The following is a 23274-nucleotide window of genomic DNA, read 5'->3' as shown; positions in this document are numbered from 1 at the left end:
TTAAAAATGAATGGGTTGCAAACATTTACACACTTTTCTTGTGTTTAGATGATACAGATACACAAGTAATACCAAAACCAACCAAATGGGGACCTAAGCAACCACTTAGCAAACCACTTTAGGAAATGCACATCTGTGGTTGTTACAGTCGATCTTGGAAGTTTTTAACATGAATTTTATAACAATTTAAGTTTTTGACGTCCCTGAAAAAGACGTTGCTTGAACAGCACCATATGTTGCTCCAAAACCTGTATGTACCTTTCAGCATTAATGGTGCTTCACAAATTTGCAAGTTACCCACGCCATGTGTACTAACACCAACTTTGTGCTGAGAACAATCAGGATATTCCTTTTCCTCTTTGGGCCAGAACAAGAAATGTGCATGATTTACCAAGCAATGTGAAATGTGGACTCGTCAGACCACAGGACACTTTTCCACTTTGCGTCAGTCCACCTCAGATGAGCTCGGGCTCAGAGAAGCTGGTGGCGTTTCTGGATGTTGTTCTGGATGAGTTTTATTAACTTGCACTTGTTGATAGAGCGACGAAATGTGTTCACCAGCAATGGTTTCCTGAAGTGTTCCTGAGCTCATGTGGTAATATTCATTATACTGTAGAAAGATGTGTTTTTTTTTTAATGCCGTGCTGTCTGAAGGATTGAAGGTCATGAGCATTATTCAATGTTGGTTTTCTGCCTTCTGTCGCTTACTTGCAGAGATTTCTCCACATTTTCTGAATCTTTTGATGATAATATGAAGTGTAGATGAAGAAATCCCTAAATTCCTTGCAAATACATTTTGAGATGTTCAGAAAGTATTAAACCTCGCCCCATTCTTGCTTGTGAACAACTGAGCTTTTCATGGGATGCTCCCTTTATACCAAATCATGAACATTATCTGTTTCCAATAAAACTGTTCACCTGAGAAATGTTCCAAACGTGTATTTTAAGCATTCTTCAACTTACCCAGTCTTTTGTTTAACCTGTCCAAACATCAAATTCAAAATAAGTAAAAAAAAAATAGTTTATCTGTTTGAACATTAAATATCTTGTCTTTGTAGTGTATTCAATGAAATATAGGCTAAAAAGGACTCGCAAATCCTCCAAATTCACACGGCCAATTAGCCAACCCACTCATTAGGACTCCCCCTATCACTAGTGATGCCCCAACACACCAGGAGGGTGAGGACTAACACATGCTTCCTCCGATACATGTGAAGCCAGCCACCCCTTCTTTCTGAGCTGCTGCTGATGCAGCATTGCCGAGCAGCATCACAGCGCGCTTGGAGGAAAGCACAGCGGCTCGGTTCCGGTACATCAGCTCACAGACGCCCTGTGCTGCGGCCATCACCCTAGGAGTGATGTGGGGAAAGAGTGCCATCTACCCACCCAGAGGGAGCAGGGCCAATATTGCTCCCTCTGAGCACCGGCAGCTTGATGGCAAAACTGCATGAGCGAGGGTTCAAAACTGCGACCTCCTGCTCATAGCGGTAGCACTTTAGACCACTGGACCACTCGGCGCCCTTATTATTAATGTTTTAAACAACATCCCAGTGTCATTGAAATTTGGGTTGTAATAAAATCATCAAAAATTGGCCATTTTTGATATGCTATTTTAAGCAAATTATTTCAAGCTTACAGTAAAGAAAGAAAATAAAATATATGTGCAATAGTAATAAAGTTCTATTAAAACAATGACATATGACATAAAAATGCAAAAGCGATTTAGAGCGCTTTACACAAGTAACTCAACAATTAAGACTAAAAAAAAAACAGAAGGTCTAGTAAAACACAAAGATAAAAGAAAAATATGTTAAAATATAGAAAAGTCCTCTACACAAATTATTTTATGGTATGAAACGCTAAATGTGCGTTCCAATTTGCATGGAACAAAACAGCTATTAAAATGCTATTAGAGAGCATGGCATTATTAACATACATACGGGGTCTTTAGGAGGGATATCAGAGATTTACATTTTTATACAGTGTCATCAAGCCGCCTCTGAGCTTGTGCTCCGACCATGACCTGCTGCTAGCACTGACGCAATTCAGACTATAAAAGCTAATGGGCATGCTCTGTACTGAGCCAGGCAGCAACTGGTCTGTGCAGTGCTGGGTTAAATCATACAAGTCTCACAGTGTACGTTCAAATTAGCTGGACTTTCTCTTAAAAATTTGAATCTGGACTGTTTTGCACCTTTATTTTATAACATTGTTCATTTGTTAATGAAGAATTATATACAGTATCATAAGCACATTTTTTCTCAGATGTGCTGCCAATAGAAAAAAATGACTGACTGACCCATTCATGATAACTTTTTTTTTTTTTTTTTTTTTTACAGAAAAACAGTTAAAACAACCAGATGACTGACTGACCGACCATGGCTGACCTACAGCTTAATATACACACTCTGTCTGCCTGGGCTGTGAGTGTAACATTAGTATGTACAATATAGTAATAATATTTACGGGTGTAGGTTGGAACAACAGGTCTTGTCTTCCTAATGCATGTTCTATCTTTCCGGTGTTTAAATGAGAATTATGTGAGATAATAATGTTAAATCGTTTTTTCATTCATTTTAAAATGTCTAGTTGTGGTCTGTAGTATGACTAAATGCCATGTGAGCTGTGCTCAGGTGATCCGATATAACGCTGCTTTAGTCCCGTTTTTGGGGGGGTAAAACTATAGGATATCGGCTGTTGTTCATGAATATTCATACATGCAACTTATAGCCTCTGATTGGCTAACAGCACTGCTACACCAGCGAGACAGACACCAGTTAGAAACGGTTCAAAATAAAGACATTTTTACACTAATAACAGTCTTTGCAATGTCACATGTTACTTTACAACATGTGTAATGCCCTGCTAAGTGCAGTTCAGCCACCTACCCAGTTTTAGAGTCTCTGTAAGACACAAAATCCACCAGAGATCCTATGTAAACACACAGATGTAGTGGTATTCCAGGTCCAGAAAGTAAGAATCCAATTTATAAATACCAACTAGATAAAAGTTAACAGTTAACCATTATCTGTAGCACTTATGCTTTCCTTTAATGTCCAACCAGAGTTGAACACTTTTTATGTACATGTAAATAGGAAAATGTCACTGTTTACATTTGGATACCTTTGACCATCAGTGAGCATTTGTACATACAATATCAGCAGAAAGGGGAGTGTCCCCCCAGAACAGAGACATTTCTCCCAAATCTCAAAAATATCACATTTAGATTATCTTCAGCATTTATTCACTTATTGTATTTAGACCAATCAAATGATACTAAACATGAACACATTCACATTTCATATAAAAAAAAATACCTTCCAGATCCTGCCTTAAAATGAAATCCTTTCACTTCAGTAGACCTGGCCTAGCAAGAGGTGATAATGCACAAATGTGGTCAGGCCAAACTGTGGAGGTTCAGATTTAATTCAATTTAACAAAAGGTACATTGAGTACATCCAGACGTCTTCCTGTCTATCGAAGGATTCTATTGTCTAAGGTGAGCAGCGAAGGTGTGAAGAGACAATAAGGGTACCCCATAGAATAGCCTTACACCTGATTCATCAGCTGCAGCAGTTCTCTCGCTGTACTCGCTAGTTTACTGCTTGGGAGTCCTGCCCTTCCGTGAAATAAAGATTCTAATTGGTTCTTTGCCTGAGTTTTAGCAGCCTATAAGGACTGTGCGAGTCTAAAGTTTTAAGTTGTAATCGATTCAGAACTCTATTCTGAGGACTGTCATAAAACAGTGTTTTAAGCACAAGACTGATTTGGGGGCTTTCAGAGGCACTAAACGCCTCAGACGTCTGGGACTGCTTTCTCAAAACACTTAGGACTGTCATAACCCACCAGGACCATCGTATCTTCTGAACCTCGGTCATAACCGGCTGTTCCAGCAAATTCTCAAGACGCTGACATCATCAGTCATATTTGTTGCCGAGACTGTAGTCTTCAGACCTCTTCAGAGCACACCTAATAGGATAAACCCAGGACGTATTCATCATCTTGCTACAAAGTGACATTAACAGAACAACCCCCCGTGCTGTAAACCGCTCCCTTAGAGACCCGCAGAGGCTGAACTTTACTATGATCATGCACTGAATGTTGAATATGTGCCACATATCATGTATGTAAACATGTATTCTGACCTGGTATATCACGGTTACAGACCTTCTGTAAAGGAAAAACAAAGGATGATGAAAAAGTATGCTCTGGAAAAAAGATGACACGAACCATCCAGACTGTTATCAGCAACAAATCATCCAAAAGCCCGGATTTGTCATGGTATGAAAATGTGTCAATACACTTCTGTGATTCAGCATTAATGCAGAAAAGTATATTAATATCTTAAAGCAACTACGACAGATATGCAGATATGCTTTTTTCAAGACAACATATTTTTCAGACAATGTATTTTTCAGCAAGACATTGCAAAACAATACGCTGCACACATTGCAAAGGCTTAGTTACTAAACAAGAGATTAAGGAAATTAAGGATTGGATGTTTATTACAAATCAAATGAAGTTAACCAGTAAAAACTTTAAATATCTTGGGTTTTAAACTATCAGTAATAAAATTAAAGCCAAAAAAATTTTAACAAACTTTTTTTTGTATTCTATACTATATTATACTTAGCTTTTCTTATACAGACACTGACACTAAAGACACTGATTAAATACTATTTCATGATAAAGTATGATATAAAATAACCAAAATATAAAACATAGAAACCTATAACAACCATTACACCTGTTTGATCATTGCAAATTTACTGCAACTCTCAGACGTTTACATAGCTACGCACATAATGTACATATGTAGTAACATATCTGAAGAATCTGGAGTTAGACTTAACATTTGCATATTATAATGGACAACAAACAATAATGTAAACATCTGTTCTCATCATTTTTTAACACCTCTCTGCAGACAAGTAACATAACTTAGGTCACAAATTTGATGACTTAATACTTGACCCAATACAAAATAAAAAACTTGCGACTTGACTACGGACTTGTGCTTTAAGACTCAAAAAGCTCAAAAAGAGAACCCTATTTTTAACATTATGTATTTCCAGTGTTAAATAAATATTCTTATATTATTATTTTGTGGAAATACTTTTATTACATTACATTTAGTGACTTGACAAAGACTCAAGGGACTCAACTTGGTACTTGCCCGTATTGACATGACATGACTTGACTTGACTTTGGAATTGAGTATCAAGACTGGAGACTTGACTCAGGACTTGCGTGTCAAGACTTGAGACTTGAGTTGACACTTAAGTGTCAAGACTTGAGACTTGACTTTCAACTTGAGTGTCTTGAGGGACTTGAGTGCCAAGACTGTAGACTTGACTCAGGACTTAAGTGCCAAGACTGGAGACTTGAAACAGGATTCGAGTGTCAAGACTTGGGACTTGGTTTTGGACTTGAGTGTCAAAACTTGGGACTTAAGTTGGGACTTGAGTTTCAAGATTGGGACTTGACTTTGAACTTGTGTGTCAATACTTAGGACTTAACTTTGGACATGAGTGTCAAGACTTGGGACTTGACTGTTAACTTAAATGTGAAGACTTGGAATTTGACTCAGAAATTGAATGTCAAGATTGGGACTTGATTTGGGACTTGAGTGCCAAGAGGTGAGACTTGACTCAGGACTTGAATGTCAAGATTGGGACTTGACTGTGGATTTAAGTGTCAAGACCTGGGATTTGACTTTGCACTTGAGTGTCAAGACTTGGGACTAAAGTTGGGACTTGAGTTTAAAGATTGGGACTTGACTTTGTATTTGAGTGTCAAGACTTGGGACTAAAGTTGAGAATTGAGTGTCAATACTTTGGACTTTGCTTTGGACTTGAGTGTCAAGACTTGAGACTTGACTTGGGACCTCAGTGTCAAGATTGGGACTTGAGTTGAGACTTGAGTGCCAAGATTGGAGACTTGTTTCATGACTTTAGTCTGTATATGATAATTGCAACTTAGTGACTTGTTCCCATGTCTGCTGGTCTGAGACTAATGACATATCGTGTGTAGTTCCTTTAGGCAGTTCTCATTGGCTGTGGGCACACTGGAATGCTGTCTGTCATTGGTAAAGAGACTTATACAGGACAGTCTGTTCTTCTGCTTTTTATTAATGAGGCATTAGGAGGGTCAGTATCTGGTCACACAGTGGTTCTAGGTTAAGTCTATTATTCTGAACGACTTGTCTGTATCATAATGAATTAATTATAGTGCAACTCTGAATCTGTGCAGTTCTCCTTTAAGTTTGCATTAATAAAAGTTAATGAACCCAAGCTGCCGGTATGGATGATGTATTGCACAGCACGAGCTGAGGATCTAGAGAAAAGGGCATAATTCATCTGAATTGGTGCAGCCGATGGTTTTATTTTGGGCTGCTTATGCTATGTCCCCGGGACCAGTATCAATCCATCGACCTTGATTCCAAGAGGCGTTTAAGGACAGAGTTAGGCATTCGGCAGCATTATCTCTGACACACGAGAGAGGAAAAGAATAAAAGGTGGGCACAGGGACAGATGCTCCAGAAAGATATATAGAAGTGCTTGTGTGTACGTACAGAAGGATATCAGAAGGACTAAAGAAAATTCTTTGGGGGATTTAGAGCCGGGGGCTCAGAGACAAGATTTCCGAGTAAGAACGGAGGGAGTGACGGCGGTACGAGGTGGGGGGAGCGTGATATGAAGGTGGAATATTGTATGAGAGTCCTTGAGGGCGACGGAGGAAGAGGATATTTATTGCAGAGTGAAGAAGAGGGGGGGGGGGTGTCTGCTGAAGGAATAGCAGAAGCAACACAGCCTTAGGAAAAAGGAATGAATGAGAAGAAAAGGTCAGAAGACTTCCTGAAGTAGGAAGACATGGAGAGTGGGGGAGGGATCGTTTTTAGAGCCTGACATATTTGTCCAAACCAAGTGTGGTTTCAAATATTTGTTGGGCTTGTGTCTGGTTCAAACGGCCTCACATCTACTGTAGATGCATTGCAACATATATCCCATCTTTAAAACAATTACCTTTTTTTGTTTTGAAAGAAACAGTTTCAAAGTGTTGGGTTGGAATGATATTCAGAATGAATAACACCAGGAACAATAAAATATTTAAAATGTTAAATTGATATGGGCAAATCTTGGTCATATTTATTGAGCTACACATAGAGTAGTAGTCTGTAACATATGTAACACAGCAACCTAGGCGTCTCAGCTTGGAGTTGTAGAGGTTCCTAATGGTGTCCCCCAATCCCCAATCCAACCTATGCAGCTCAAATTATGTAGTGTTATGTAGATGTGTACTGCATGAAATGTGATAATCCATTGGAAATGTGAAAATCCATTGGGTTGCAGGGCCTCGATAATATTAGCCTGTCAAGTGCCTGTATTAAAGGTCAAGGGTGATCTGACATCGTAAGAAATAGCACCCCGCGCCATGAAACCATCAGCAAACCATTGATCCCGACCCTGGCCACGCTGCCTCCATAAATAGGTTTGATAGTCGTCTCCAACAAGACGAAAGACACAAGATGTGTGATGCTTCAATGGCAGTGTTTGTATGGATGGTCTAAAAATTACTATTAAGGATTATTAAGGATGTTTTCTGTAGTAACCAGTGATGTCAGTAACGTGTTACTTATTTACGTCGGCATTTTTGTTGTTTTAGCACGGCCACTCTTTTTATTTTCATCTCATGACCCATTAGGGTACAATAAATGCCTAGTATTTCACTTTAACCCAGTTTCTGCTTATCTTTCCCCTGGAAAAGAACCCAAGTTTGGGTATTACCCCAGAAAGGACGGGAAGGGAACATTTAGCTCATTTTTGCCCACGGAGCTACGGTGGAACCTGGCTCCCCTGAGCATCATGACCACGGTTGAGAGGCAGTAATCCGGATAAAGAAACACAGTCGTCACTTTATTACTGGGACTTACAATGGTTGCTGTCACCCATCCCGTAATAACAACAGGCGAGCAAGCTAACAAGCTAACAGGCTAAAACTAGCACTCGGACTGAAAACACAGACTCAAACATTTATTTTTAGGGTATCTGCTCACGCTGAGCAATGAAATCCCATCTTTAATTTGTTTCTATCTTATTCTCTTACCTAAACCTGAACCTGAACCTGCTCTTTACCTTGAAAAAACAACCTAATATTCAGGGCTGCCTGGCTACAAAATCCAGCTCAAGACCAGCTGGTCATCTAAAACTCCAAAAAATATATATCCTATGCAGGTCAAGAGTTAGTTAGTCTCCTGCAGCATCACCTAAGACTTGCCAAGTCTCCCGGAAGTCGCAAGAGTCTACCGCTACCTATCAATAACGGCTGCCTGATGCCCGGAAGTCAGATAAAATCTCCCGGAATCTAGAACGAGTGGCCCAAGAGTGAACACAAGTCTAGGTCCAGGAGCACCTCCCTGAAATACATTTTTTGCAATTTTTTGGGATGTCTGTTATTTTTCTAAATTAGAGAGAAAGTGGATTATCCTTCATGGGGTGAAATGAGACTGCTGCTCTTGACTCTTTGAATTCTGTTTAATGATCTATTTTCTAAAATTGTAACATTTTTTGCTTATCAGAGAAAACTTCAACAAAAAAACAAACAACAAAAACTCTCATTTTTGCTTTCACTTTTAAGGATGCTGAGACTCGTTTTAGTAGGGATTGAGTCCCCTTCAAAAGAGCCAGCGATGCCCATGACTGTTCTCCAGAACGGGTTAAGCCTAACCTTGTAATGCACATTTTATTTGTATAGCATTTGTTTTTTTTATGATTTGGGTGCTTTAAAGGGGGGGGGGGGACTTGCAAACACGACGGAAAGAGTCTTAGTTCTAAGCTCTCAGTTCTAAGAGTAGAAAAAAAGAGAGCTACGTAATCCTTCAAAGAGAGACGCGGCAAGCCGAGAGCCGCTGAGGGAAATGAAAAAGTGTGGGAAGGATTGTTGAGGTGAAGGGGATTGAGGAAGAGTGCTCAAACACGGGACGGGGAAAGATGTGCTTCTAAGACAAAAAAGAGCAGACGGCGGGAAAGAGGGATGCGGCGTGAGGGCTCTCGAGGAAATAAAGGAAGGAGTGATATTTCTTTAAAGGCAGGTGTAGAGAGAGAGAGAGGAAGAGAGAGAAAGAGGCTGAGGGAAAGTCCTTGAGGAAGGAGAGAGAGAGAGAAAAAGAGAGAGAGAGAGAGATGAGGGTGGATAAAATGATGGAGTGGAGGAAAGACAAAGAGATCAGTGGAGGTTCATCCTAAAAGGAGTGCACCCCAGACACCTTTCAGGCTGCGTAATTACTCCTTAATTGATTAACGAGGCGAGCCTCATTAAGCTTTTTTCACACTTTCTGCTCCACAGTGTGAGAGAGGGGATGGAGTGTGTTTCCAGTGCTCTAGTTTCTAAGAGGAAACGTTAGATAAAACACTGTGTGTGTGTGTGAGTGTGTGTGTGTATATACAGAGTTTACACACTGATCACAGTAATGTCTGCCAGCCTCACAGTGACTCCAGCAGCTGTAATTGAAACACAGCACAGTATAATTACTAGTGGAGACACACGATTAGTGCGTGCGTGGGTTTCTATGCCAACACGGCCCTACAGAGACCTGCTCACACCACTGGTAATAGAAGGTCATTACCGTCGTCATTACCAGTGTCATTATGTTTAGCATTAGCAGTAATAGTGGAGCCGCTGAAACAATATCCGTACAGTTTTAAGCTTTAATGGAAGCGTCGGTTGGAGCTGCAGCCATTTTGAAAACAGTGATGGTGCTCGTGTCAAACTGCCACAGAGAGATCCGCTGCAGTTGCGAATGAGCAGGTAATGAGCATGAATAAATGAAGAAATATATATTTAAAATAGATTGTGTACACAAAATGTCAGAATTGTGTTTTAAACAGTGGAAATTGCTTTAAGATTATATGCTTAAAGGGTTATATGTGTGTTTAGAACATACACCACCGGTCAACAAAACTCACCTGTTCAAACTAGCGTATTGGGCCCTATTTTAACGTTCTATAGCGCACTAGTTAATTGAGCTTTGCGCAGCTGGATTTAGGGGCGTGTCCTGTGTCTTTGGTATCGTAAGGGCGTGAAAAATACGCCTTGCGCCTGGCCCTATTTTAATGATCTATAATCGGATCGTGCAGCTGGATTTAGGGCATGTAGGTGTCTTTGGTAATGTGAGGGGGCGAAAAAAAAACCTCATAACTCTTTTATTGAGGTTATTTCATTTTGTCACCCATCATTTCATTCATTTTTTCTATCTGTGCAAGTGAGTGTTTTTGTTTTTTAACTGTTAAAATTCTTACCCTGTTGATTAGCTCTCCCACCATGCCCGTCCAGGACCCATTCGGCTCCGGTGCTCCGTACAACCCGTCATCCACCAGCTTTATTCTGAAGGAGAACTTCAAGATGTCTGACAGTTCCCGCAGCATATCCACGCAGAACCCCTCATACTGGTCATTCCCCTCAAAGTCCTGGTAATTTTCTTTACGCATCACGTACGGATTCTCCTGTAAAGCAGCATAAAAGCCATGTTAGACAAATCCATAAAAACTCAACAGCCACTTTAGTCGTCAGCATGTGATTGAATGACAGGGACAGACGGTATAGAATCGGCTATAGAATATGAATTACAAAACCAGTTTGGACTAGGGGTGCAGGAAAAAATCGATTCGAGCTCGAATAGCATTTCTAACATTGAACGATTCAGAATCGATTCTAATTTTCAAAAAAAAAAATTTTTTGCGGGTGCAGCTACTGTCTCGCAGTGCTTTTTAACTGTACTGCGGAGCTCAGCTACTGTCTTGTTGAGGCAAAAGTCAGGCATGCCTGTGTGCGTGAGCGTACAAGTGCTGAGGGCGCGCAGTGTGCACATTGCTTCTACATGACTGACTGTTGACTGTTTTCAGGGTTTTAATCGGTCAGTGGAGCACCTGTGGTTCCCACCGCCGAGATAGAAACATACTAGAAATTGACCTGAACACACCTCACTTCCAGACCACCATGCATGCCCATCAGTGTAGATTTATTCCTAAACTTGTCACTATTTTAACGACACGAGTGCAAGGCGTGAAAATACACTGCTGACGGGGTGTAAGATAGCAATGAGCATCGCGACATGCCTTGCACAAGGTAAACGGTAGGGCCCTCGATCTACAAAGTGTATCTCCTTTGGATAATGATCCTGAAAAATAAAGTACAGTCGCGTGAAAAAAAAAAGGATTTTCCCCTTACAGGTTTCTTTATTTATTTTTTTTTACATTTTTGTAATAATAAAATTGTTTAGATTATCAAATTAATTTTAATATCAGACAAATATATCAAAGTATAGGCAATCACAATTTCACTAAGGGCTAGACTGGTTTAAATAGGGTTTTTTTCCCCCTATTTTAAAGTAGTTTGTTTGATAATCCGAAAAATATCATTAGCAAAATAAATAAATAAATAAATAAATAAATAAATAAATAAAAAATCTGTATGGGGCAAATACTTTTTTTAAAGCCACTGTATATATGTAGCAGACTGTTTCTATATATTATTATAAACTGGAAACAATGTCAATGTCAAAATTAACTTTGATCATTCAGAAGGGACCTGAAAATGTCACATCTGCATGAGCATTAAAGCCCTGAATGAGATGACGGATTTAAAATCCACTCACCAGTATGGTGGTGACAGTAAGGGTCTTGTTGGCCAGTGTGTGAGACATGTTGTTGTCTAGGGAGGTGGAGTTCATTGCCAGCGTGTTGTTTGAGTACCAGATGCCAATCTGCAAAGACAGAGGTCGAAAAGAAGACATGAGAGAGCCGTGCCGCTCGTCTGCTGTTAAAACAGCGGCGCTGATAGCTGCTACTGTAGAACCAGCGTGCAAACAAGTGTACGTTCAGTAAATATTATAAGTCCAGATCAAATGGAATTAACACTACGATAAATAATTCATGCAGCCATTAAAATGTGTTTAATCTGAGATCAGTAAAAAAAAGAAAAAAGGAAAGAACAGAGTGAATTGTAGAGACATTTGGAGGACACCACAATCTGACTCTTCTGTTTATTGCACCATTCGTCTCGACCTCCCCGTCAAATCCGACCTTTTGACATTTATGGTATCTGTTATAGGGTTAGGTGTGTATGAAGGTTTGACCTCTCTGTGGCCTCCTCTGAATTTCTCCAGCACGCAGAGGGTGTAGTTCGTCCTCTGGCCTTTGCTGTTAAATTCCACTCGCCCTGTCAGACCGTCATACTCCACCTACAAAAAAACACGGAGAAAAAAGAGAAAGAAAAAACATAAGAGCAAGAATGAGAGGGAGAAAAAGAAAGAGAGAAAGAGAAAGAGAGAGAGAGAGAGAGAGAGAGAGAGAGAGAGAATTACAGGACCAGTTTTATTATTCTGGGAGAAGAAATATGAAATAGTAAATGCAAAATATACTCATATACAGCTCTGGAAAAAAAATTAAGAGAACACTTCAGTTTCTCTGATTTTGCTATTTATAGGTATATGTTTGAGTAAAATGAACATTGTCGTTTTATTCTATAAACTACAGACAACATTTCTCCCAAATTCCAAATAAAAATATTGTCATTTAGAGCATTTACTTGCAGAAAATGAGAAATGGCTGAAATATCAACAATAACAAAAGAAGATGCAGAGCTTTCAGACCTCAAATAATACAAAAATCACAGCTTTCATGTATCTTGGCATGTTCTCCTACACCAGTCTTACACACTGCTTTTGGATAACTTTATGCCTGCACTCCTGGTGCAAACATTCAAGCAGTTCAGTTTGGTTTGATGGCTTGTGATCATCTATCTTCCTCTTAATTATATTCCAGAGGCTTTCAATTTGGTAAAATGAAAGAAACACATCATTTTTTAGTAATTTCTTTTTTTCCAGAGCTGTATATGTTTGATAGAATAGGAAAAATACTTTAGAGGCAATTTTTAGAGACAATTTTGGAATAATGTAGGACATATGTCTATATTGATCACAGCATAAGCGACCAATGAACATTCAGCTTAAATATGAAACACAACTATATACAATACCGGTACTAGTCAACATTTTGGACCTTAAATGTAGTTGTTCTTGATTACTTGAAAAATGTTCTGCATTGTAGATTAATACTAAAATCATCCAGAATATGACAAAAAAAAACATACGGAATTATTCAGTTAACAGCTGTGCTGAATTTGTCAAGAGTTAATTAGTAAAGGTGTGTTGTGAATTTGAAAGTCTAGTCCCAAAGACCTTCAAAAACATTATGATGAAACTGGCTCTCATCAGGACATCCCTATTAAAGGAAAAGCAAGAGTTCCCTCTGTTGCACAGGTAAGTTCATCAGAGTTTCCAGTCTTAGAAACTACAAGTTAATATCACCACAGATACGAGCACCTAAGTTTGCCTTCATAATCTGATTTGACTGAACCTGAGCCCAAATTCATAATAGGATTCAGTGTAGAATTTGATTTATTTCAAATCAGAGGCATACCATCTGAATCATATTCAGACTGTGGGTATTTGTTCATTTAAGAAACTTTCTTCTTTTTTCTTCTGCTTGGGAAGTTTTTTTTTTTTTTTCTAGCGCCATCTACCCACCCAGAGGGAGCAGGGCCAATTTTGCTCCCTCTGACGCCGGCAGCTTGATGGCAAAGCTGCATGAGCTGGGGTTCGAACCTGCGACCTCCTGCTAATAGTGGCAGCACCTTAGACTGCTGGACCACTCGGCGCCTCCAAAATCACTCTTACACAGAGACTGAATGTATGGCCTGCCTTCACAAACAAATATTTATTCACAGTTTGTAACAATGCTGTGGCTTTATGTGAACAGGAGATAGTGGAGACATATCTACTAGGTAGGAATTATCCACAACTAAATGTACAACTTAATGGATGGAACAGATTTTTTTAAAAATATATATTACACTGGATGTGACACTTCAGCCTGAAACTAAAAGAATGTCACCTCAAGGGCTTAGAACAGCCTAATTACATGGCCAATACCACAGCTTTGGTTCGACCAAGCATCTAAATCTATGTTCTTTCTGTTCAGTTTATTTTATCATATTTAGAATCCTATAACACACTTGGAGGTGTTTAAAAATAGAGGTAAAAATTAGACAACCGTAATGAAACGAAAGGTTTGGAGGCCATGAAATATTTAATTTGTATTCAGAAAATATAAATTCTAAAATGAAGTTCAGGAAAGTGCAGATTTTATGATTTTTATTCATAATATTGGGCCAGTTGCAGATTTACTTCAATTTATTTTAAATATTTTTAAAAACAATTTGGATTTTAAATTAAATGTCTTATCAAACATGAAACAGTTTTATGTAATAATTGAACAGAAATCTTTAAGAAATAGGCATGTAATATCAGGCAAATAAATTGACAAAAAGACCTGCCGGTTAAGGGGTTAACTGTCACAGAATAAAAAAGCCTTTTATCTTAATTTTTGCTGTTTTTCTTTTTACTTTTTCATAGTGCTTCTTGTTTGCATAGCTGCCAAAAGGCCTGCACTATAGTTTTTGGGCACTGCTGCATATCCTAAGCAAGGAGTTAACAATTCACTGTCAAAATGGCATTGAATTTCTGACTATCTGTCTAGGTTGTATTTAGTCAGTGGCGCACCTGTGTTTTGTGTTGTCAAGATAGCAAAACACTCTCGGGCTCAGAAACTTACCTCGACACACCTCATTTGCGCCCAATCAGCGTAAATATTTCCCAAGCACTGCTGCTATTCAAACGACACAGACAGGTGTGAGAGTAGACTGTAGGCGGGGTGTAAAATAGCAATGAGCATCGCGTTTTGGAGATTTAACAGCAATGAATTGTATAAAAAAGTATGCCTAGAAATACTGGTGATACTGCATACTATTCATTTCTTCAAGGCTTGAGATGTATTAAATGCAGATCTCCTAAACTGAATGGTAACTTTGCGTCAAAGTCATTTACTCTATTTCAGACATTTCCTTTCCCATTGGCTACATGTGCTCATTTATATAAAGTCCTACAAAAAAGACGACCTGTCAAACAGGATTTGTTGGGAGGATTTTAATGAATGCCACGGGCACGCTTAGAGTTCAGTTCCTGAGGAGTTTACTTAATGGTGACAATAACGGCTTATTGCACTGGGCCGAAAGCAAAGTAAGGAAAATTCCATTTACTTTAGATAAGACTAAAAAGAGGCAAAACACTTCTAGTATAGTCTTGGGAATAAGCTCTCTCATTCAGGGAAAATGGAACATGTCCCAGCAACAAATCAGTCATTCTCCTCTAGCGAATCGAATAATCCCAAAGGTGTGACAAGGTATGATTTACTGCTGTCTGTCAAACCTTTTCCCTACATTTACACTGAACAAATTATATTCACCTCACCGAGTCGCGCAGTACAATTACGCCTGATCCAGATGCCCTTCAGAATCTTTAAACTTCACCGTTACACTACAGCTTTATTTAACAAATTATACACTTTCTTAATCAGGGATAAGTCTGGTGATGCAGCTGGCAATGGCTTAGCATTAGCAAGGCTATGTTTACATGACCAGGCCAAAGTGATTCAAATGTGATTTTTTTGCTCAATGTGGCTCCGATCTGATTTTTTCCCCAAATCCGATTTTTTTCAAATTACATCTAAGCCACTTCCATATCTGGTCCTAAATCAGTTACAAATCCGATCCATGGACATGTGACATATTTGTGAATGGTCAAATCAGAATTCATGCACAGTCTTTGTGCTTTAACGCATGCGCAACGTGTTTCTCTCTCTCGTACCCATACACCTCAAGGCGCTTTTCCACCGGCTTGGAGCCGGTGCTGGTGCCAGGTTCCCGAACGTTTCCACCGCAAAATCGCAGGTTCTCAGCCAAAAAAGGCGGTTCCGTTCTGGCCCCACAATCTTGCTGGTCTGGAACCAGCGAACCTGTGATGCGTGCGGCCAGAGGGCGGGGCGTTGAAGTGTCTCCGGGGCAAAGTTGTTTACAAACCTCACTTCCATTAACAGCTAAAAGCAGCAGAAACAGCTAAATTAATAAAAAATAATCAAAAAGTGCTCCACTGAGGATAGCAGCACAAGTTCCAAGAGGAGCTCGGGTTCCGCCGTGTTGTTTTCAAATCGCCCCCGACTTCTGTTGACGCCCACATTCACATATGTAATCAGTGACTCCTTAAAGCAGTGGAAACATGGGCCGGTTCTTAAAAGGTTCGCAGGAACCAGCTTCGGCTCCGGGGCTCCAGCACTTTATTGGTGGAAAAGATGCATCAGTGCCAGCTACAGCTGCAAAAACAGCAAAAGCAAACCGCCTGGCCTTTTTTTTTTACCTCCTCAACATGTACAATTACTGCAGACCAGCTGTTTACTCTCCACTCCAGCAAAAGTGTTTCTACACGTATCAACACGAGGCGCATGTGAGGCGTTTCAGGGACAGATTTGTTCACATTTCACACAGATACAGCTCACTTAAATTTGTGAATGTGAACCGTCAGGATAGCCAAATCCAATCTGAGCAAAAAATCTGATTTAAGCAATGTGGCTTGTCATGTGAACATAAACTGTGTCCTCAAGGAAAGGTCTTGAGAAGGCAGCAGCATGTGGACTGTCACAACTGGGGCCAAAAGCACACCTGTCTCTCCTGCACTCAGCTCTACCTGTGATCCCAGAATGCACCACATTCTGACATCACTCGCTCACCTGATCACACGACACTGCATCCGGCACCACCAGGAAGTCTTTCACCAGAGTACTGAGTACATAGCTTCAGAACACACTTGCCTTTTTTTGTTTATCGTTCATGATACGTTTGATCTCTCCGGCTGTTGTTATTGGTACTGACCCTGCTTGCTTGACTATCCCCTGTGATTTATTTAATAAAGTTTTTGTTTTTTACATCTGCGCTTGTCTGAATTTCTGTCTCGCCATGACAGTGACAAGCATAGTCCTGTTGGATTTGTTAGTCGTCTTTACCAATACAAAGCAGAAAGGGCAGTAGGCTATCTTGAACGAAGAGTCCCGCTTTTGTCTTGATATAGCTGACCAATTAATGCAGAAGTCTCCCGGAAGTTCGGGAGTCTACTGCATGTCAATAACGGCTCCCTGATGCCTGCAAGTCAGATAAAATCTCACGGAATCTCACTGCAAAGAGCCAGCCAATCAGTTTTTAGTGTGGGCGTGCAGTGTTTTTATTCCTTCCTGGACGGGATGAGTTCAGAGAGTAAGAGAAGAAGCATGGTGAAGGCAGGGAAAGCAAAGGCAGGGCCTTCCAAATAGAGAAAATAGAAAACCCACCCATGTCTGGTAAAAGTAAAAAACTATGAAAGGCTTGCCCGCTGTACAGTTTGACTTTATAATGTCTGTTATTGTTTATGTGGTAGCAACTTGGGTACAGCTACTTTTTATCATGAGTAACTTCTACTACAACCACGTCACTAAGGCCTAAAGCATAGTTTATGCAAGGGCGTGAATGCAGATGTAAGTATGTTTCAGTCATCTATGATTCTGATTTTAGAGCTGATGGGGTTCCATGTCATTGACTTTCACTGTAGGAGATGCAACTTGTGGTTGATTCTAGTTGAAATTTCCTTTCTACTTAGAACTCAGAAATCACTGCATCCTAGTTCAAATGGAATGTAGCATGATACATAACAGTATTTTACACCAATATGTCTGAGGATACATATAGCTTTCGAGTGCGTTGTCTTACATGTTTAACCGAGGTAAAATTGTACGGTTAATCAGGACATCGATGTAATGTAAGATAAAATGCTACATATTGTGGCATTAATGTGTAAATTATAATGATGTAAATTAATGTTGAATCTTAGATTTTAGATTACACTCCAAAAATATGCAAACCTGTTTAGTTACAACCATTAAAAAGTAGTAGCAATGATCTGGAGGGACGCAGTGGAGGGCTGATTTGTTGTACCCAGGGCTAATGCGAATTCCTTTCAATGTACAGTTCGATATAGAGCAATTACTGCATGGAACAAGATGCCAACATTTATGACTGAAACTAATTCTAAGATCACCTTCAAAACACCTGTAAAGAAGAGTTTGGAAAAGGTTTATTTCCTTAAATCATTGTTTATGATCAATTTATGTTTATTAATGTATATTTTAGTTGGGCATTCATGTATTATTCTAAATTGTGTGTGACAATGTCTATCTTTATATAGTATGTGTTCTTTTGTTGTTGTCTTTTCTTGTTTAAGCCTCTGTAGTTGGATTTAATAATGAAACTTTGATGGAATTAATATTATTATTATTGTTATTATTATTACTATATTTTATATTTTTATTATTATATTTTATTACTTAAGTAGGACCCCAGGAAGAATAGCAGGTGAATCTGCCCCAGCTAATGGGCATTCAGTAAATAAATAAATTAATAAATGAATTAATAAAATCTGCACAGAAAACACAGGTGACTAAAAAAGTGAAGTACACAAGTACACACACACACACACACACGCACACACACACATGCGCACACAAAACACAAAGCGGTCCCAGTCCTGATGGGTCACTGTAGCATGGTAAATGGGTGACAGAGCGTGGATGCGGGGCTCAAACTAAATTATAACGGAGGAGGAAGGAGTGAGAGTGAGAAAGGGCAGGAGAGTGTTTCACGTGGAGCCACGCACACAAACCAACGAGGACCAGCGAAGCATCCAGGCCAAGCGACAGTGACAAACCGAGAATGACGGAGGAGAGGAGGTGTGGAGACGCTGCCAAAAGGAGTGCCGGAGTGATGGAGTGATGCGCAAAGACAGAACGGAACAAACCGCAAAACAGATGGGAAGAGACAGAGAGTGGCAGACTCAGACAAACAAGCAGAAATGAGTGGTGGAGGAACTAGACTAAACAAAGTCTCGCGCTGTCTGACACCCACAGTTAAAAAAGAGTGTCTAGAACTGCACAACTTACAGAAACCGGTGTAAATGTACACACTTCCCTTCAAAATTTACACCAACTAATTCTAAAGTTAGCATTTGCATTTACTTTCATTAAGTATGTTTCTGGCCCAGTGCTAGTGTTAATAAATGTTCTGTTTATGAAGCCTCATATTTTATAAATGGTAGCTTTATAGGCTAAGAAAAAAACATTCTACACATGCATTTCTGGTCAAGCAAAATCTAACAGAAACAGGTGTAAATAAGACATAATTTACTCCAACTAAGTGTGTTAGCATTTGCATACCTGCGTATTCATAAAATCTGACTAAATTAGAACAGTGGTATCTAACGACAAAGTACAACAAAGTTATCTAGTGTTCAATGTTTAAAGAGAACACGAAATGAACCATTGTGTGTCCGACACCAATCTTCACATATAAACTAATTATAAAAAAATCTATATTGTGTTTTAGACAATTGACACAGTCCTGCAAAACAAAATATTGTGACACACTTTAATATATTAATATTTTCTCATACCCACAGTAAACTCAAGTAATTAAAGTACGTGCCCCTGATACTGCCAAGTCGCGGCTAATTATGCTAACGTTAGCTGCTGGCTAACCACTGACCCTTTTACGCTGTTGTGTCAGAGACAGTTAATGCAACCAACAGCACATCACATGTTTAATAATTGTATGATTGACTAGCTAAATGCCAGACAGATTGAATATTACTACCTTATGTAATAAACTGTCTCTTTCATCCACGGCCGTCTATTTATTTATTAGTTAAACCCTGTTTTCTTACAACAAAGCAGAATATTAAAAAATAAATAAATCTGTTGTGTCAGTATTAGCACTGGGATTGCTAACTGCAGAAATTAGACAATTGAGATGGAAAGACAAGTTTAGAGGAGAAAAAAATTCGGCTTATTTTATCTTGCTAAAAAAACTGCAACCAGCAGAGGCACTTGACCTGTGGTGGCTTCACTATTAAGAGAATTTTTTATATCCATACTTTCTTTGGTTTGCTGTAACAGGAAAAATGCAGCAAACCCCCAAATGCATAAGACCAGAATATCATTTCAATGTATAGTATCCTAAAGTTACAGTTTGATCCTCCAAGTGTTGTATAATACTTATACGGTAGCCTGTAATGATGGAGAATTATTTAGTTTTTAGCTCAGGGGTCCACAGGATCCCTATTTATACCCCTGCCTGCCTGCAAACAATACTGTAAATACTCAATAAAATATTACCAGTAGAAAAACTGCCAACACAGACAAGCCACGTCCATCCCAGTGATCCCACCGGGCTCTGATACCGATATAAATAAAAGCAGCAGCCAAACCAACCACCCCAGCCACTCCAGCCATCACCACGCCTCAGACAACAGAGTAAACAGCCATAACTCAGCTGCCACAAAATGGACACTGCTGGGGTAGCCATGGAGACACACACCATGCGCAGGTAGTTCATCAGGCTGGTGCCGTGCTGCCAGATGAGCGAGGAGGTGCAGCTGAGGGGCTTCACTCCGATCTCCTGACTCCTGTTCAGCTCCCGCACTGCTCCCACCACCACGTGCACCGCATCGAACATCAGCGCCGACGACAACTGGGAGGAGAAGAGTGAGAGAGAGAGAGAAAGTGCTGTGAAAAAGTGTTAATTCCCTTACAGATTTCTATTTTTTGCTTTTTTTGTCATACTTACATTTTTCAAATGATCAAAAAACTTTAATATCCGACAAATATAAACTGAGCAGATATAAAAAAAAGCACTTTTTAAATGATGATTTTATTTATTAAGCGAAAAGAAAAATCCAAATCTATCTAGCCCTATATGAAAAAGTGAATGAACTGTGATTTATTTTTTTTTTTTAAAGCTGAGTTCAGTTTTATTGGCACAATCAAGCCTGATTACTACCAGACCTGTAGAATCAATAAATCACTTAAATAAAACCTAAAAGATCTCAAAAAGCAACACACTATGTCCCGATCTAAAGGAATTCAAGAACAGATGAGAAAAACAGTCATTGATCATCTATCAGACTGGAAAAGGTTATAAATAATCTCTAAGGTTTTGCGACTCTAATGAACCACTGTAAGTTCTTTTATTCACAATTTGAAAAAACATTAAGCTCAGATGTACTTGGGCTCTGCAGCAGGACAGTGATCCAAATCACTTCAGCAAGTCCACCTCTGAATGGCTTAAAAAAACAAACTAAATAAAGGTGGTAGTGGCCTAGTCTGATTAAGATGCTGTGGCTGATCTCAAACAGGAAGTTTAGGCTTAAAAATGCTCCAATGCGTCTGAAATAAAACAATTCTGTAAAGAAGAGTGGACCAAAATTCCTCCACAGAGATGTGAAAGACTCGTTGCCAGTTATCCGTAAAGCTTGATTGCAGTTGTTGCCGCCAAGGGTGGCACGAACACTTTTTCACACAGGGTCAGGTTGGTCTGGATATATATTTTTTTCCCTTAAATTAAATTAGGATTAAAAATCTGCTTTTTATCTTTGCTTAGGTTATTTTTGTCTTATTTAAAAAAAATGTGTTTGTTAATCTGAAAAAAAAAATATATATATATGATAAAAAGGATATAAAAAAAAAAAACAATAGAAACCTGTAAAGGGGGGGGGGGTGCAAATACACTTATAAGTATTAATTATTATGATTGCAAGGAAAGGGTTGTGGGTGGAGCATGTGTCTGTCAACTAGAGCTACAGAAAGGCATTGTAAATATGGGTCAGTGTAACAATTATTAATTATATTTTTTGAGAGTTTTAGGCTAAATGCAAAAATAGAAAATCTGATGTAAAAACTCATGATTTCATTTTTATGTAGTGCAGGGTACAAGAAATAAGTTTTCATCTATTTTTCCATTTTTTGTTTTTTCATCTCTGCCCCTCACAATCGGAATTTCAGCAAAAATGAAAAAAAAAAATTGAATATTTTCTGATTTTTCAATTTTTTCATTTTGCAAGTCAATTTACACCATCAGGTTTTTGTTAGATACAAGATACAAAAATGTACAAAAGTGAAAATCGAGAGAAGATTCAACTTTGATTTTTTCTTAAATTTCTGTTTGTGAAAGGCTGAAACAAAAAACTAGATAATTGAAATTTTCCTTCACTCTACAGAAAAGGAAAAAAAAGTTTTATACCCAGTTTTCCATTTGCAAATTTAGCTTGATACGGTCAGAAATTTAAACGGCTAAACATTACACTGACCAAACTTATTTAGTGTACACTGTACTACATTTAAAAAAGAAGAAAAAAAAAGAGTTTTTAAATTACATTATCTGATTTTGCTTTTAGCCTCAAACGGTCAGAAAATTAAATTAATAAACACTACACTGACCGATATGCATCCCACAGATGTTCTACTTGCACGTCTTTAAATGTTCATAGAAAAATTGGCCCTATTTGATAAGTAAGGTACAGTGTAATACAGTGTGATACATTGCAAATGTTCTTTTTTCTGCGATATACAGTATATCACAATAATAAACAATGCAGCCCGAAGAGGTCACCAGCCCCGCCCCCACCCACGCGCTGTCTCGCATCTGGACCAATCAAGAGCTGAGTCAGTGCTGAGTACTCAAAACAGCAAAACAACAGTTATCAGCCCTTTAATCAGGCGTTTAAATAACTTTTTAAAAGATACTTTTTCTGGGATTAAAAGCACGAATTCTGCTATATCTGAAAATATCTGCACTCAAAACTGTTCTGGACTGAGGTGCACAGCTTTCAACACGTGCGTTTACAAACACGTGATCAGCCATAAACCTCGTGTCTACTACTGCACCCCCCCCTCATGCTTCTCAGGCAGCAGCATCCTGTCACTCACACAGACACAGCGCTGTGTATCTACTTCTTGTGTTGAAAATCAAAACACTGCAACATGACGTGTTTGATTTAACTGCCTTAAATGACATCACACGTCCTGCGATGTGACTATTGCGCTTGCGCACATCGCAATATCGTGCAGCCCTGGAACAGTGGAATATTTTGGATGGAATCAGACACGGCGACTCGACTCGAATGTAAGTAAATAACTTCTCAAATTACTAAAGGACTAAAGGAGAACAATCTCTTCCCAAAAGCACCCAGACTTTTTTCAAGTCTGCACTGACGCTATAAAAGTTTTGTCACCATGGAAATGTTCCAAGTACAGTTCTATTAATACATACTCTCAGACATCATCAATTAACCCTCAACATCCCCTTATTCTTGATGCTGCAGTCAATTTTTTAATGTGCGCCATTTTATCAAATGACACGGAACAATAGAATCTGAATCTATTCTCCTTCTATAGGCTCAAATAGCACAGAAGAGTACAGGCAGAGGAAGAGGAAGAGAGAAAGAAAGAAGGATTGATTGAGAGGAGA

General features: G+C 39.1%; 1 protein-coding gene across 2 annotated transcripts in view; it reads right to left on the bottom strand.

Annotated features, from left to right (window-relative positions):
* LOC103033741 (glutamate receptor ionotropic, kainate 5) overlaps positions 1-23274 on the bottom strand; it is a 239690-nt gene that overhangs the window by 35515 nt on the left and 180901 nt on the right. For both annotated transcript variants that reach the window (XM_049476212.1, XM_049476214.1), the window contains exons 10-13: positions 20347-20499; positions 12134-12238; positions 11654-11761; positions 10299-10502 (exon numbers count right to left, since the gene is read on the bottom strand). In XM_049476212.1, coding sequence (XP_049332169.1) covers positions 10299-10502; positions 11654-11761; positions 12134-12238; positions 20347-20499 — 570 coding nt within the window. The remainder of the gene's footprint in view (positions 1-10298; positions 10503-11653; positions 11762-12133; positions 12239-20346; positions 20500-23274) is intronic.

This window comes from Astyanax mexicanus, chromosome 3 (genome assembly GCF_023375975.1).
Source record: "Astyanax mexicanus isolate ESR-SI-001 chromosome 3, AstMex3_surface, whole genome shotgun sequence".
Lineage (NCBI taxonomy): Eukaryota > Metazoa > Chordata > Actinopteri > Characiformes > Acestrorhamphidae > Astyanax > Astyanax mexicanus.
This window is presented reverse-complemented; position numbering and strand designations above follow the sequence as displayed.